The following is a 14,699-nucleotide window of genomic DNA, read 5'->3' as shown; positions in this document are numbered from 1 at the left end:
TATGCAAATTGTTTTGTTTTAGCAGAACCTGAATTTTCACGTTAAGTCAATAAATTCATTCAACAAATGGACCATTGCGCAGTCACTCCTCTCCTCTTAGTTGCACTCATGTCACTGTTATTCATTTATTTATCTGTTGTAAATTATACTTTTTTTTTTAACATGTAGTATCTCTATATTTCATTGTATGTTAATTGTGTTTTGTATTAATTGTATATTTTGATGCAATTTTATTTGTCACGTATGGAAGTGCAGTGTCTTTTTCAGAATATATTTTACTCAATGTTAGTATGAAGCGTTATACTTATTTTTAATGCGTGACCTTTCCATTTTCATACACTTTGTACGATAGTTTACAAAAATTCTAAACTTAAGAAAATAATTGTAAAGGATGTTGGAAGGAAGTATTTTGTTTCAGGTTGGGTTTTTTAATCAGTGGTAGGAAATTAACTTTATTTGATCAAAATTGTGTAATTAAGTTTCAAACAGAAAAGGAGGTTAAGTTGTTTGCAATCTATTGTATTTCTGATTGAATGATTTTGGCTTTATCTAAAATCATTCATGGATAGACATCCACTTTATTACATTACTAAGTCAGCCAGTCAACTGATCCCACTGCATTACGCACTTAGATCATTTACAGCTTTAGATAGCAATGATGTTAATAGGTTCCATAAAGGACCCAAATTATAAATCAAACACCCAGTTTTTGGTGTTTAAATATGCATGGTAAAAAACTAACTTAAATAGTGGAACTTTGATTGAAGTAATCAGTCACTACATTATACATGTTGTTTATTGTCTAAATTGTGTGTAATCCACAGAAGAGATATCAAATGGAAGAGTATTGACTAATCATTATATCTCCATCCAATACAACGTATGACCTAGATTTATGCAGTTAGTAAGCATGTGAGTCATGGTAATTGGTGTCCCACACCCATGGAAATGACATCATGTACTCACTGTCATATAAGACCATCAGGGTTTACTCATAGAACGGAGAGAGCAGTAGAAGACAGCAATTATGTGGTTGAATACAACCTCAACCTGTCAAAAAAACCAACTTGAAAAGCCAATGCCTTTATCTCAAATTAAGATGGAGGAGTCTGTCGTTGATAGTCCACTGGGTAGCAATACAGAAAGGCCCATTCTGTGAGATGTCTCATACGGTATCCACACAGCTTCAAACAATTAGAATAACCTTGTGATTAGGTGCCGTAACGCCCTAAAGACACAGTGCTGATCTCAAATGAAGGCAGAAAGCCCTTTGGAGCCGAGCCCATCCCTGACTTTTTCCCTGCTTTTTACATTTATCAGTGACAGACAACAACCTCATCAGCTCCAACTCGTACTACTCCAACATACTCCATTAAGGTGCCTGGAATAAGGGTGCATTTCCATAAAATATTCTTTGTCAGAATGCGAAAATGGGCAAATTATCTGAACACTAAAACACCCCAGCGCACTGTAGAGCCCAAAGTGGACAGAAATGACCTCAATTAGGCTGTCTAAGCACAAGAAAGTGTCTCCACTGGTTAGAGATCTGAGTGGCACAGATAGATCAACACTGCCACTTCTCTCACATCACCTGGATGAGCACTTTGCATTTGTAAATCAATGAGGAGGGTAACCACATGTAGAAGAGCTGGGAGGGATTCCTGTCTGAAGAACCAAATTACCTCTATTACTGCACTCAGTTGGGGACTGCATTCTAGGATTTTTTTTTTTGTATATGTCAGAAAGAGGTGCTTTAGTGTTGATGGATGTGACACGTGACCGACGACAATGTTGATTTTTTTAATTTCCAGGATAATAGACAGCTTTAGTATGAATTTACCTGAAGCAGTGGATCTGTTTACGACCACAGATTTTCTGCTTTGTTTCATGCTGCTCACTTTATGGCTTCATTACAACAATCACAAAGCTGGGGACACCTCAACAGCTCGTATCACCGTAAATCAAACACTGAGATAATGACAGCCGAGTGTTCCAGCCAAGATGACACCTTTTACAATTGGAGTGCTGAGGTGTAGATGAGCTATAGGTAAATGTACTAGCTACACATGAAGGTTGAGACAGTAGTGAAGACCAGTCTCTGTTGTATCTAAGAAGCAGATCAAAATGTATTTGAAAAGTAGCAATCTATACTTGTAAAACATAACTGCAAGTAAGAAATATCAAGTGCCCCATAAAGCACAGTACAAAGAAAATCATTATTGATATATTTTTCCCATTATTGAGAGCTTTTCTATCGTAATCACAGCCAGATAAAAATGACCACACATACATAAAAGATAATAATGGCTTTTTGACTTGCGTCTGGCGTGGGGTGGAACATTATACCAGCTTCTCCTTATTGACACAGCTGTTACCCAAACTACAGACTTGCCACTGCAGAAGATGGCATGTCTTTATGTTGTGCCACACACCCACTAATGACAGCTTTAGTGGTGGTAATTCAGTGGAGTTGAATATGGGGTTAGGTGTGTGAGTCACGTCCTGGGCTCCCCCTGTTGCCAGATGTCCTGCCAGGTTTCTTGCAGTGTTGCTCGCTTGCTCGCTCTCTCTGAGGATGCAAGCATGTCCCAAGAATCTAAAATGGCTGCTGTAGGGTCCTGAGCAGAAGTCTGAAGAAGCACAGAATACTTTTAAATAAATTTGTTTTTCATACTGTTTACATTTTTTATTTTTTTTTATTTTGGTGCCAGTGTTTTTGACGGCTAACACTGGTGTACATTTTTGAGCTTAGGAAATATAGCTTGACTTCAATAAGTAATGGAAAATGTATCTATTTTTAAGAGTCTTGTTTTGTTAGATCACTTAAAACGTCTTTAAACTTACTATATAGTGTCAACCCCAAAAGTTCTAAAGTTGTTATTCTTGCTACTTCACTATGCACTGTTTAACACTGACCATTTTTTTTCTTTTGGAAGCCCTCTAATCACATGTAACTGTTAACGTGTACTGCCAACAACTGCCATAAAATTAGGCTCATTGACCCTTGTGTCCCATCAAGACCCTCACCAGACTATTAATTTGGTTAATGAGGTCACTGTTAATCAGTAAAATCCCATAAAGTATGGTTTGAATGACAGGATACACTTCATTAAAATAAATCTCTAACCTGACGATTATGCCGTGATTTCATGCATGTTTTTGTTCTGCGGAGCTCAGTTCACACCCAAGCACTATGAGGCTTTGACGGACAAAGTGAATATGTACTTTAATAGTCTTGCATACTCTAATCCCCCATGTACTCTCTCCTCTGTGTCAAATCTTCACAGTGAGAGAAGGAAGATTGGGGAGGTGGGAGGGTTGGTAATTCATGCACACATGTGCCTGCCTGTTCCTCCAGTGACAGCGCCAGGGGGAGGGGCACATGATAAATTGCCTTCCACCGGGGACCTGCGAGCATAGCCACCATGATGTGGGTAAAAATGGAAATTGCTCCCTTTCACCGTCATTACATCAGTTTAGGACGCGTGTGGGCCTTATACACACTACGAGAGGAGTTTTTTTAGTCTGACTAACCGCTGTGCGATAGACAAGGGACAGCAGAGCAGAGGAGGTATTCTTGATGATAATCGTGATAATTGTAATGCAGCTGGTTCAACAGCATGTCCAAAGGACCTGAAATATAACAACGTTTAGAGTCGACGATAGCGCAAGGATATATATATGCAAATGTGTAAACCCCCTCTTTAAAAAAAAAAAAAAAAAATCTTTATAGACTCAGTTACCCAACGCCGATTTTAATTTGTAAAGTTTTCTATAACTTAAAAGAGAATAAAGCTCAAATACGCAGCTTGTTTTACTCGTGAGTGTTATAAACAAAATCAGTTATAACAAGTTCCTTGTTGTAAGATTTTTTTTTGTTGTTGTCGTAAACGACATATAGATTTAAATTGTGGGTATGTTGTTATTAATTTACAAAAAATATATATTCATGCGCAAATCCAAACCAGGAGTTGTGAGTGTTTGTATCTGCATGAAAATCCCACAACTTTGCACGTCAGATATTTTTTAATAACGAATTCCGTGTTGTGTACATTAGATACACATGTGGATGAGATTATCAAACGCTAAATAAATAGTAGAATCCTGGTGATGATCATTTAATCAGATATAAACCAGTTAATTGCCTCCACCTTGAAATTTCTCCGTTAGAACAGCAGTGTTGCTTTCAGCCCAAAGCTTCATCATGAATTAAAAAAAAAGAACCATTAGTCCCGAACGTTTGTAAAATTTCGAGTGCATTAAAACATGAAAGCTACCAAATTATGCACTTCAATGTCCGTCTTGTTAAGGTTGTAAATTTGTTTTTTTGTTTATGTATATACTTTTTCAATTTAACAATTTGAAATACACGGGCTAGTGTTTTTATCAACCATATAGAAAAATCAGCTGTCCTTCCTTGTCCAACATTTTTTTTTTTCTGGCCTATTTCAAGCAGGTGAACTCGACAAAATCTTCCAAACTTCCTCAAACAACGTGTTGACAAAGTTCACCTACCAGCAAACTAAATTCTCTAACACAAATTTACTTTATAAAGCCGGTTTAACTTTGTTTACACACACACACACACACACACACACACACACACACACACACACACACACAGAACTAATTTCCACTTTCATTCAAGTTGCATTTCACCTCACCGTTAAAGCTTCTCAAGAGTTTGACTAATACTGTAGTGAAATAAAAAGACAAAGAAAGAAAGGCAAATTTTAAGAGCAAATAGTAAAAAAAAAAAAAATTGTCTTCATACAGTAATTAATTGGTACGATGACAACCTGGAAAATATATAGGCCTGTGTCAGCGGACATGATCAAATGTGGTTTTCCTAACCCCAATAATTTAACAGCCCTTTTTTTTTTTTTTTTTTTTTTAATTTCAATGGAAATTTGCATGTAAACTTAAAATGAATATTGTTAACACTTCATAAAATGAGGCACACGGAGATATGGAACAGAATTGTTTCTTATTTTTTTCCAGAATACATACAAAAAAATACCAATTCTCTTTCCATGGTGTACAGCTGAAAAATAACGGCAATTTAAAATGTGGACAATTTTTTAAATTTAAGAAACAAACATGCATGTAAATTATTTTCTTCTCGATGAGACATTAAATAAGAACAAATACAATCATAGCAATTTCAAATTAACATCGAAATGAAGACCCCTACTTTAATTAGTACTCTAACATATGTGTGTTTTCACTTTACCTATAGAATTCGGTTTCAACATAATGCACTTTTTGAGTTGCTCAGATATTTTCCATTTGCAGCTATTATCGCCTGCTTTAAAGCCGACATATAAATAAATACAGTTGAAGTCCACGGATCCCGTCCATAAGTTTAGCGCAGTTAATATAAAAGTCTTTATATTTGCATTCTTAGTACTATAAACTTTTCAAAGTCCTTTTTTTTTTTTTTTTTTCCTCACTGGTATCCAAGCGCTGATGCTGTGGTGAGTCTCTGGCCATACAGTGCATAAGGGGAGTAGTAAGGGCCGGTGGCTGCGGGGATGGGAACAGGGGCACCAGGGTTTGGCAGGGGACTTTTGGAGTACGGATGGTAACGGCTGCTGAGTCCTAGCGCATGATGCGGGCTCCGTAGAGCCAAAGTCCCGGGACTCCCGGGGCCTCCTGACGGTGGCATGTGCATATGGCAGGCCATGGCCGCTGCAGCAGCGCTGGCCAGTGATGACGACCCGGGATAACCAGATATCAACTTCTCAGCTCCAGTGAAAGCAGTGTGTGTCCTCAGGTGATTCAGGAGCTCTTCCGAGGAGGAGAACCGCTTGTCGCACGGTCCATTCGCTGACACCCAATTACAAACATGAGGGAGAGGGTCGTTGGGCAGCATGAAACCGTATGGATATAGGGGGTGTCCGCTAAATGATGGCGCTGAGGTATGAACGCCATGTATGGGGTGTGTCGGGTACATTAGTGGGTAGCCGGACTTGAGGGCGTTAGCGGCAGCGACAGCTGCAGAGTCGTGTGTGCAGGAAGCACTGGCTGCGCCCGCTAAGTGACTGGCACAATGGTAACTGAGGCAGTAAGGGTCTCTACACAGGCTGGCTGACATGATGGACGGAGGAGAAGCCCCAGCCAAGGGGCTGGATCCAGCCTTACTGCAGCCCAGTGAACTAGCCAGCTGTGCGTTTACCAAGCTCCCTCCGTGGGGCAGGAAGTGTTGAGGGTAACCAGCATAGGCCCCAGCCAAGCTACCTGGGTAGGTCATGCCAGCAGGAGGCAAGGGGAAAACTGTCTGTCCCGGTTTGTATGGAGAAACCGGCGCCACAAGTCCTGACCCGAGAACGGATGCGGAGGATACAGAAGTTACAGATGGGGACTCCGATGAGGAGGTGGTTTTAGTGCCAGGCGTAGTCTCCTGGTGTTGGTTGACCTCCACGTTAATTCCACCACAACTCACGCTTATCCTACTGTGGCTAGTGGTGCCAGACCCGTCCGTAGTGCCATTTTTATTACAATCAGACTCTTTCTTTTCATCCCTTTCCCCACATTTCCCCTCCGATGGCATAGGGGAGGCCGAAGTGCTGGAGTTGGGGCTGCCTGTCCGCGGTGTGAATGGCTGGCAGGTGGCGCTCGGCACTCGGAAACCAGACTTCTCTCCGCCTGAGACGCCCGAAGACGAGTCCTTCTTATCTGAAGGTTTAGAATAAGGTTTGAAGCTAGATTTGTCATCCACACCAATGTCACTCAATTTCAAAGGGCCTGATTTAGATTCCTTCTCACTAGATCCATTTGATGTTACGGAGGATAATTTGGAGGAGGGTGGTGGGTCCGGTTTGCCGATCTGAGAGCAGGTCTGCGCCAGCAAAGCCAGCGGACTTTTCTTGGCGTCTAGCTGTAAAACAGATTAAATAGAGGTTCATAAATGCTATGAAAACGCACATCGACAGTTTCCTTTTGCGATTACAAAATATACAACTTCTAATCCGAACGATCTTTTTTTTTTTTTTTAACGGAAATTTACGTACAGTAATTTTACGCACGGCTTTTCCGTGAACAAAACCACAGTCTTGACTATTTTAAAAGATGCAAATTGCGAGGGTTTACACTGCCCTATACATGAGTTAACAGCTTTAAACAGCGGAGTCACAGTTGGTCTGTATACATCCCGGAATAACAGAAATACGCTCCCAAAACGTTGTTACACGAAACACCAATAACTAAAATACATTTAAAATACTCTGCTTACCTCTATCGGACTAATCGGGGTAGAAGGCAAAGGCTGCAGATACTCCGGGTGCAAAATGTGTCCCGACCGTGCGGTAAGCATTTTCAAAACCTTGATGGGAAGTCGGTTTGCTTGCCGTAGTGGATCAGACGGAGGTGCGGAGTGAAGAAAAGGCTTGTTGATGCCCACTGAGCTGCTATTCCGAGAACTGCTGCTTTCCCACGCTACACAAATATCACTATTTTTCAAACCAGACGCCGAGGGCGATGTGATCATGTCCCGATTGTCAGGAAATGAAATGGCGATGCTTTCGTCAGATTCATTAAGAAAATCAAAAAAAACAACGAGCCTCTCTCTGGAGAAAAAAGAATCGTAAAATGCCTCAATAATAGGTAATCCTGGATGTAAAGGAGGAAGGCGCGGCAGCTGGAAGGAGACCGTGCGAGGTTATCGCAGATCCGAGGCTGCGTCTTGCACCATGAGCGCTGCGCCTTGTGTGCGTCTGTCTGCAGGTCCTCGCTCTGTACTCCCGAAGTGAGAACTGGTAGAAATTTTCACTTCAAAAGCATCTGAATTAGTCCGAGATTAAAGCCTTTGCCGCCTTCCAATCAAATGGGACCCTGAGGTGATTGGAGGGTCAAGGGGATGTGACGTTCTCCTCTTTGTAAGCGCCTCTATTTTGACAGCTCGGGGGAGGAGATAGGAATAAATATCTTGGTTACTGTGAACGCTTACACCAATACGTGGGGTTAGGAGCACGACAGGATGCAGAATAGTGAAGACGATAGATGAACTCGTAAATTTACGAAACATATTTATAACTGTAATATTATGAATTCAGTTTGTGTAATGTGAAAGACATGATCAAGTTTTGTATATGACAGGTGAAGTGCACTCGGTTTATTGATGTCATTTTCCAATCATGTTAACGGCACACTCATTTTCGTCTAAGATACCTATTTAAGTTAGGAGTGCATGGTTCTTTACTGATTTCTGTGGGTACTCTCACATGTTAACAACATTTACACTGCTTCATTAAATCAGTTACGACACTAACCATTCTTTTGTCATCATATTAGGAACTCCATCGTTATATTAACAAGTGTTATTTGTTGTTCTCCATCTGCCAGTAACCATTACGCACGCATTTTACGCACGTCCACGAATGGGACTTTTCTTTTACCCTGGCAAACATAAAACCAACCACTTCAGTTTGAATTCCCTAAACAGACAAGCGTTGACAGGAATAGACCAATGTAGTGATGGAGGGATGTGAATGTCACATGTTTTCAGTATAATATACACCGCCCTTCTATTTCTATCTCCACCCCTCCGTCAAGTGTCAATTCTGCTCCACCGCAATCAATCAGTTATTTGTCAGACGCTGTCAATCCAGCGCTTGATTTATGTCAGCTATTGTGGCTGATTACATGCCAGTGTGACTGCGGAAAGAACAAATGGGGAGAGAGACATTCAGCAAGAGACACCAAGTTTTCCCAAGAAATAAATCGATTCTCGTGTTAAGATCCATTTTTTTTTAGATGCATCGACAATAGTCAACATCCCCCACGTCAGACAATGTGGGGAATACGAGGCAAAAACTGTGGATTACACTTCGTATCCATTCAGTCGGTTATTCAACAAGGTCTGTAACTTTTGGAGTAAATCACCTCTGAGGTGGTAAACGCGATGAAACTTTAATAAGTTGCAGACAGTCAAGCTCACATGTTCTACAGAGAGGCTGTTACTGCTCAAAGGTGCTAAACTGCTTTTGCTATAATCGGCCGATTATGGTGTTAACAAGAAGCCTCGGGAAAAACACGGGTGCCACGAAAAAATGCATGTTAAAAAATTACAAGAAAATTCCGGGGGGAAAAAAAATCACACCAATAAAATCAGAAAAGTTAAAGTAACAGTTGTGAAGTGAAGGAAAATATTGCCTAATATATTAATTTATTCTATAAAAGAATATATTAGGCAATATTTGTATTTTTAGATTATATTTCTGAAATAAGTAGTTTTAAACAACCTGTGAGAGTAAACATAAAATTGGTAATGTGTAACAACCCGGTCAAACATCACGGTCTCTCAAAACACAACTGTCCATTTTGGCTAAACGCATCTGCTATTGTGTTGTTAAAACCTGTCATCTGCCTCGGGCACACTGTCATCTGCAACAAGAATAACAAAGACGGGGAACAAAAAAAGAAATCCAGACATTTTATATTGATGTCAGCTCGATTTTATTTACATACAATGAAAATGATTTATTTTCTTTAAGAGGTAGAAAAGCGGACTGGCAGGAAGAAAAGAAGAGAAATGGTCTGTCAGGCCGTTGAGAAAAGAAGTTTAAAATGCCTTGAACTATTCACCGCTGAGATGGCTAATCAGTATTGAGGCTCCGGGGCAATCGGGCAGCTTTTCAATGTGGTTTTCCTTTCATCTCAATCGGGATGGAGGCGCTCAATTAAAAGCCTATCAGTTTGTAAGTAAATCAACGCCTATCAAAGTTGTCACATCAAACAAAACGATTATTATTGCAACCCGCCTCTGCCATTAATCTCTTTCTGTGGTAATCTACTTGACAGGTCAACTTGGAGAGCAAGAAAACCTGGAGTGGACAGTCAAGGGGGCAAATTATGTTTTTGTATATAAAAATTAAAAAAAAAAAAAAAACTCCCAGTGTATTGGGAATCCATAATCTGTCGCAAATACAATTTGGGATGAAGGCTACAAAATAAAATATATATATATTTTTTTGACATGGCAAAAAGTAGAATCTGCTGCAACAATTTACAAATACAACTTTTGAGCAGACAGAAAAAAAAAAAAAAGGTTTATAGGCCTATAGATTGATCTGCATGACTGATTACAGATTTGCAAACGGTGTGGTAATAAAGAAGAACAAGTAATATTGTCCTCTTTATGAATATATGTCATCATTTTGAGGTCAGGTATAAAATAAATAAAAAAAGCAGCTAAAAAATTGTACAACGGTTCTTTTCAACATAATGTGTGCGTTTTTTAAATGAGGAATAAGTCAGTGAACACAGCTCTATCCCTTCAAATATTTCCCTGGTTTTTTTTTTGTTTTTTTTATGGCAGAAGAAAAGGGGGGCACGTTTCACAATATGCAAAGATGTGTGATTGATAACAGGCTTGCTGTTTTCTGCAATGGATGTCAGTCCGTGACACAATATGTGAGTTATTAGGGCAAAGAAGGGCAACCATAAATTTTCACTGTCAGGCGAAAACCCTCTTTATTGTCCGTATGACGAATGGGCTTCTGCACCAGACACCAAAATACTCGGCATTCCTCTTAAATGGGAACACATTTTTGCGACCATAATTCATGATATTTAAATAGAAAGTTTTAATATCCCCATATATTTTATAACACTGACATGTTTATGAATCACTCCGCATGCAAACACAACTATTTACATCTCGCGAGGAAATTTGTTGGACTTGCAGGATTACTGTGAGATATACACTAGGCCGACTCCTTGTAATGAAGCGTGGAAGTAAAAAAAAAAAAATAAATAAAATCTATATTTATATAGCAACGTTAAATAAAAAACACAATTTCACAACTTTCCTGATTGCAGACCCTCAAATTTTACCTATATTTTGGCTACATTAGAAAAAAAAACCTTTAGACTTACACATATACTACTTACACAGTTTGTTTGGGGGCTATTCACAATGTTACCATAAAGTTTTTAATTTTATTTGAGTCCGTTTCCACTTTATTATTTACTCTGAGGCGAGATTCCGGCACAACCACACGCCTAGAGTTAAAAAAAAAAAAAAAAAAAAAAGAAGAAGAAGAAAAAAAAAAAGAGACGCATATAATCTCCGTGTGTAACAGATAAAAGAAGATGCAGGCTGCACGGGAGAGACGGCTATTCAATTTAAAACGCATGCATGAAGTCTAATTCTTCCCCTAAAACTCCGAGATGTAAGGTTTACAGGAAAGTCCGTGACACGACATTACCTGGAATCATATAAGCTCCGATGTAAAACGTCAGAGAGGCAACAGGATTTAAAAAAAAAAAAAAAAATTAAAAAAAATTAAGAACATTAAGACGTAATCCCTACCTCTGTCTAATAGAAACTTATTTTGTAATACTCAAACACAAACACTCATGATATTCAGTCGCCTGTTAAGCACCGCGAGTATCGCAGTGAGAACTGGAGCCGTGCGGACTGTGCCTCTCTCTCTCTCACTCTCCGGGCGAGCAGCGCGGGGAGAAAGTGAGTTTTTCCGCGTATGGGAGGTCTCAGATGACGTCACACAGCGTGCAACGAGGCTCGGGAACAGCATGGCGCTCCCAAACTTTCTGCAGTCTCTCAACCAAGAGCCCCAATGAGCCAAAAAAGTATGCAGGTTTGTCCCATACTTCGTCAAAGCACCACAGCAACCATTTTACTCTTGACCCTAGTTTCAGTTAAATAAGGATATACATAGCAAAGAGGTAAGCTACTTTAGTGTTTGGCTGCATTGTCTGTTTATAGGGTGCAGAGGCCCATCCACACTTATATACACAATGCTGGTCTGGTGACAAAAGTCTGAGTTTCTATTACAACTAATTTATATACTTTATCATCTTGTAACCAGATTTGTTTTAAATGATTTTTTTTCATTTTCCCGAAACAATACGTGGGTTTTGACAACAATTACACAGTCTTGATAAACTAACACTTACAGACCTGTCATGATTGAATACCTACTGAAGGATTGTGTAATCCTGTTCAATTCATTAAAAGATTAAGAAAAGAACATGCCACCACTTGACTGTAACATAACAAACCTACATATAAGGATTTCTAATTCATTCTTGGCCTTCGAGCCTTTAAGTCTGTCAAAACGGAGCGAACTCTGATGCAGTTGAAAGCTTTGGGGAAAGCCACTTGGACCTTGAGTTTCTCTCAAAGTTAGTTTACCTTTCAATATTTTGGCTGAAACAGAATAAAATGTTTGCCGACATTTATTTTTGTTACCGTTTTTATGTAAGGTTTGCCATTGGTCCAGTTGCAGATCTTTCACATTAAAAGCCTGTGTGTACTGTATATACATTTAATCCCAGAATTTGACCGAGAAATGCAAGTTGTAGCAAGACTGCGATGGTGCAACATGTTTCAATAAATATGTATAAATATATAAAGCAAAAGCTATTTACAGTGTTTGGGAAGTCATCATCTTTTTTTTCTTTGTAACCACTGTTGTAAAAGTAGCACATGGTACAAGCCAGCAATGCTAAAGACAAAAGTGTGATTGGGTTCAGGGTTAGTGTTGGAATGAAAAATTGCATTTATGTATTATTTCCCTGAAAAGAATTGAACGGCTGACAAAGGAAGGCTTAGCCCATTTCACACTGGACCATCCATTGCATTGCAAATATAATGTGCGCATATTATGAATACTATCAAAAGGTCAGTACCAATTTATACAAAGTTTACCTGCAGTAGTGGCAGAGTATGCATCAGCCTATGTGCTTTCGATTAGTTTTGGTTTACATGTTTCTCATGCTCTATAGTGACATCAAACCTACTTTAATGAGGAGCCAAGCCAAAAGGGTAAAACCATTATCACTCCTGCAAACTTTTTCCACCATGTAAGGATGCAGTTAGTATCCTCGTGTGTGTTTCAGCATGCTATTGTTTTGCATTCCATATCAAAATTTGACCACAAGGATGATTATTACCTCAACCATATACTCCCAAATTATGGACAAATTGATATTTCTTGGTCTAGGAACATGTTTGGACAATAAAGTGTTTGCTCCTGGTTCCACAGCAACATTGCCGATGTCAACAAATATTGTTTTGTGTCAGACCATGCGTTGTAATATTAAAACCAAAACTATCGCAGCTATTGGTTTTGTGATGTGGCCTGGACAAAACAATTACAACCATAATGTCACCAAGCTTTGGTTTTATGTTTAGTCTAATAAAACAGATGCTGTATACTCCACATCGCAGGTGGCCTTGTTAAGTGGGACAAACACATAGTGTAACCATTAAGTCTGAGCAGAGCTTCTAACTTAGAATAGAGTCATCTGCAGATAAGACCGTACCAAAGAACTTCAACTCTCAGTTTAGGACAATACATGTATTTGATTTTGTCAACAAATTGTTTGCATTTTACAGTTCTCTGACGATGTTACCATTTTACTTTCTGATTTGTTTTAAATTCCTTATGTCATGCTTATACAACTAACTACATCAGTTAAGCCTTCTTCCTTATAAAAGTGAAACACTGTTCATAAATACTTCCAATAAAGTAAACAAGGCTGGAATATCCTGTTTGGTGGTCCTGCAGCAAAACATTGCAATCTCGTAGAAGTAAAAGGTTTTCCTGCAACCGCCAGACTATTGCTCACAGCTTCAGTTTTCATTATGATTAGAGTCTGAAAACTCTGTTTGCATTAATGTTTGCACAGCCACTCTAGAGGGCGGGCCAATCAGCGACAAGTGTCAGTGGCTCAGTGCGATGATGCAATGCAATAATGCCTTTTATTTATTTATTTTTTAAATGTAGTTGCTGTGGTGGTTGAGTTTCTGCGCATAGGGTGGTCAATGCTGATTGGTTAAAGGCTGCTCCAATAGTTTCAAAATTGAGCTGAGCTCTACAACCTGTGGGATGCAATGGTTGGGGAGGATTCTCTGTGGAGGGTGGTCAGTCCCATATTCACACAGTAAATTTGGACTGGCGAGCACCAGGCTACTATAAAGTAGCATTAAATGGAAATACTCATCTAATTATCCTACAAAGTACCTCTAAAATGTTCTTAACTGCAGCAGGCTACTTCCTTAGAGTGTGTGACCCTTTGATCATAATTTGTTTTGCGGACATAAGGATCAGCGCTAAACCCAATGTGTCATAGCTTTTAGCATAAAGGTATGAAGATGCTGTCAATTTTAGTTTTAGCAGTTACTTGGACAAGCCATACAAAGGGGAATCTTGTAAGTTTCTAGAAAATATTTCTGGATTTTTCCCAGAAATTACTTCCAAAATGAAGACAAGTTTGGCAAGTAGCCTATTTCAGGCAAACCCCCCCAATAAAGTGCAGCCCTTAAAAACTCCTCTAGTGGTTAACTCGGCTAAGGCAGCACCTAAAGCTAATATAGATAAAATGGACAGTATTCGATTTATTGGACTATGATTATTACGACTTCTGTATTGTATGACCAGCGCCCCTAGATTTATAAACTCAGAGCATGTTATTCGTGTGCAGGTGCTGACTGAGCCTCTTGAAACAAATGCATTTGCACTTTTACAACGTTAATGTGTTTTAATTCAATTCTAGTCTGATGACAGACGGCATGTTTTCATACACGCACGGGGACTCTAACGCTGTCATCAGGAGACAGCAGCCCTCGGGCAACAGTGGAAGCGTGTTTCCGCACAACAGCAGGTCAGCTGATTGAAACGGCACGCGGAAACTGTAAAGTCAGTTGGACAGCGGCAGTAGATCTCCCA

General features: G+C 39.4%; 1 protein-coding gene across 1 annotated transcript; it reads right to left on the bottom strand.

The window, feature by feature from the left end:
* Positions 1-4,721: 4,721 nt before the first annotated feature.
* Positions 4,722-7,785, bottom strand: znf503 (zinc finger protein 503). Its single transcript, XM_069139942.1, has 2 exons — positions 7,235-7,785; positions 4,722-6,880 (listed from the first exon to the last, which is right to left on the bottom strand). Exons 1-2 carry the CDS (start codon positions 7,487-7,489, stop codon positions 5,450-5,452), a joined length of 1,686 nt encoding a protein of 561 aa, XP_068996043.1. The 5' UTR covers positions 7,490-7,785; the 3' UTR covers positions 4,722-5,449.
* Between the last annotated feature and the right edge of the window lie 6,914 nt (positions 7,786-14,699).

This window comes from Embiotoca jacksoni, unplaced genomic scaffold, assembly GCF_022577435.1.
Source record: "Embiotoca jacksoni isolate LCO1_2020_lvr unplaced genomic scaffold, fEmbJac1.0.p SCAF_87, whole genome shotgun sequence".
In the NCBI taxonomy this organism is placed as follows: Eukaryota; Metazoa; Chordata; class Actinopteri; family Embiotocidae; genus Embiotoca; species Embiotoca jacksoni.
Note: the sequence above shows the minus strand (reverse complement) of the source record. Positions and strands in the feature narration are given on the sequence as shown.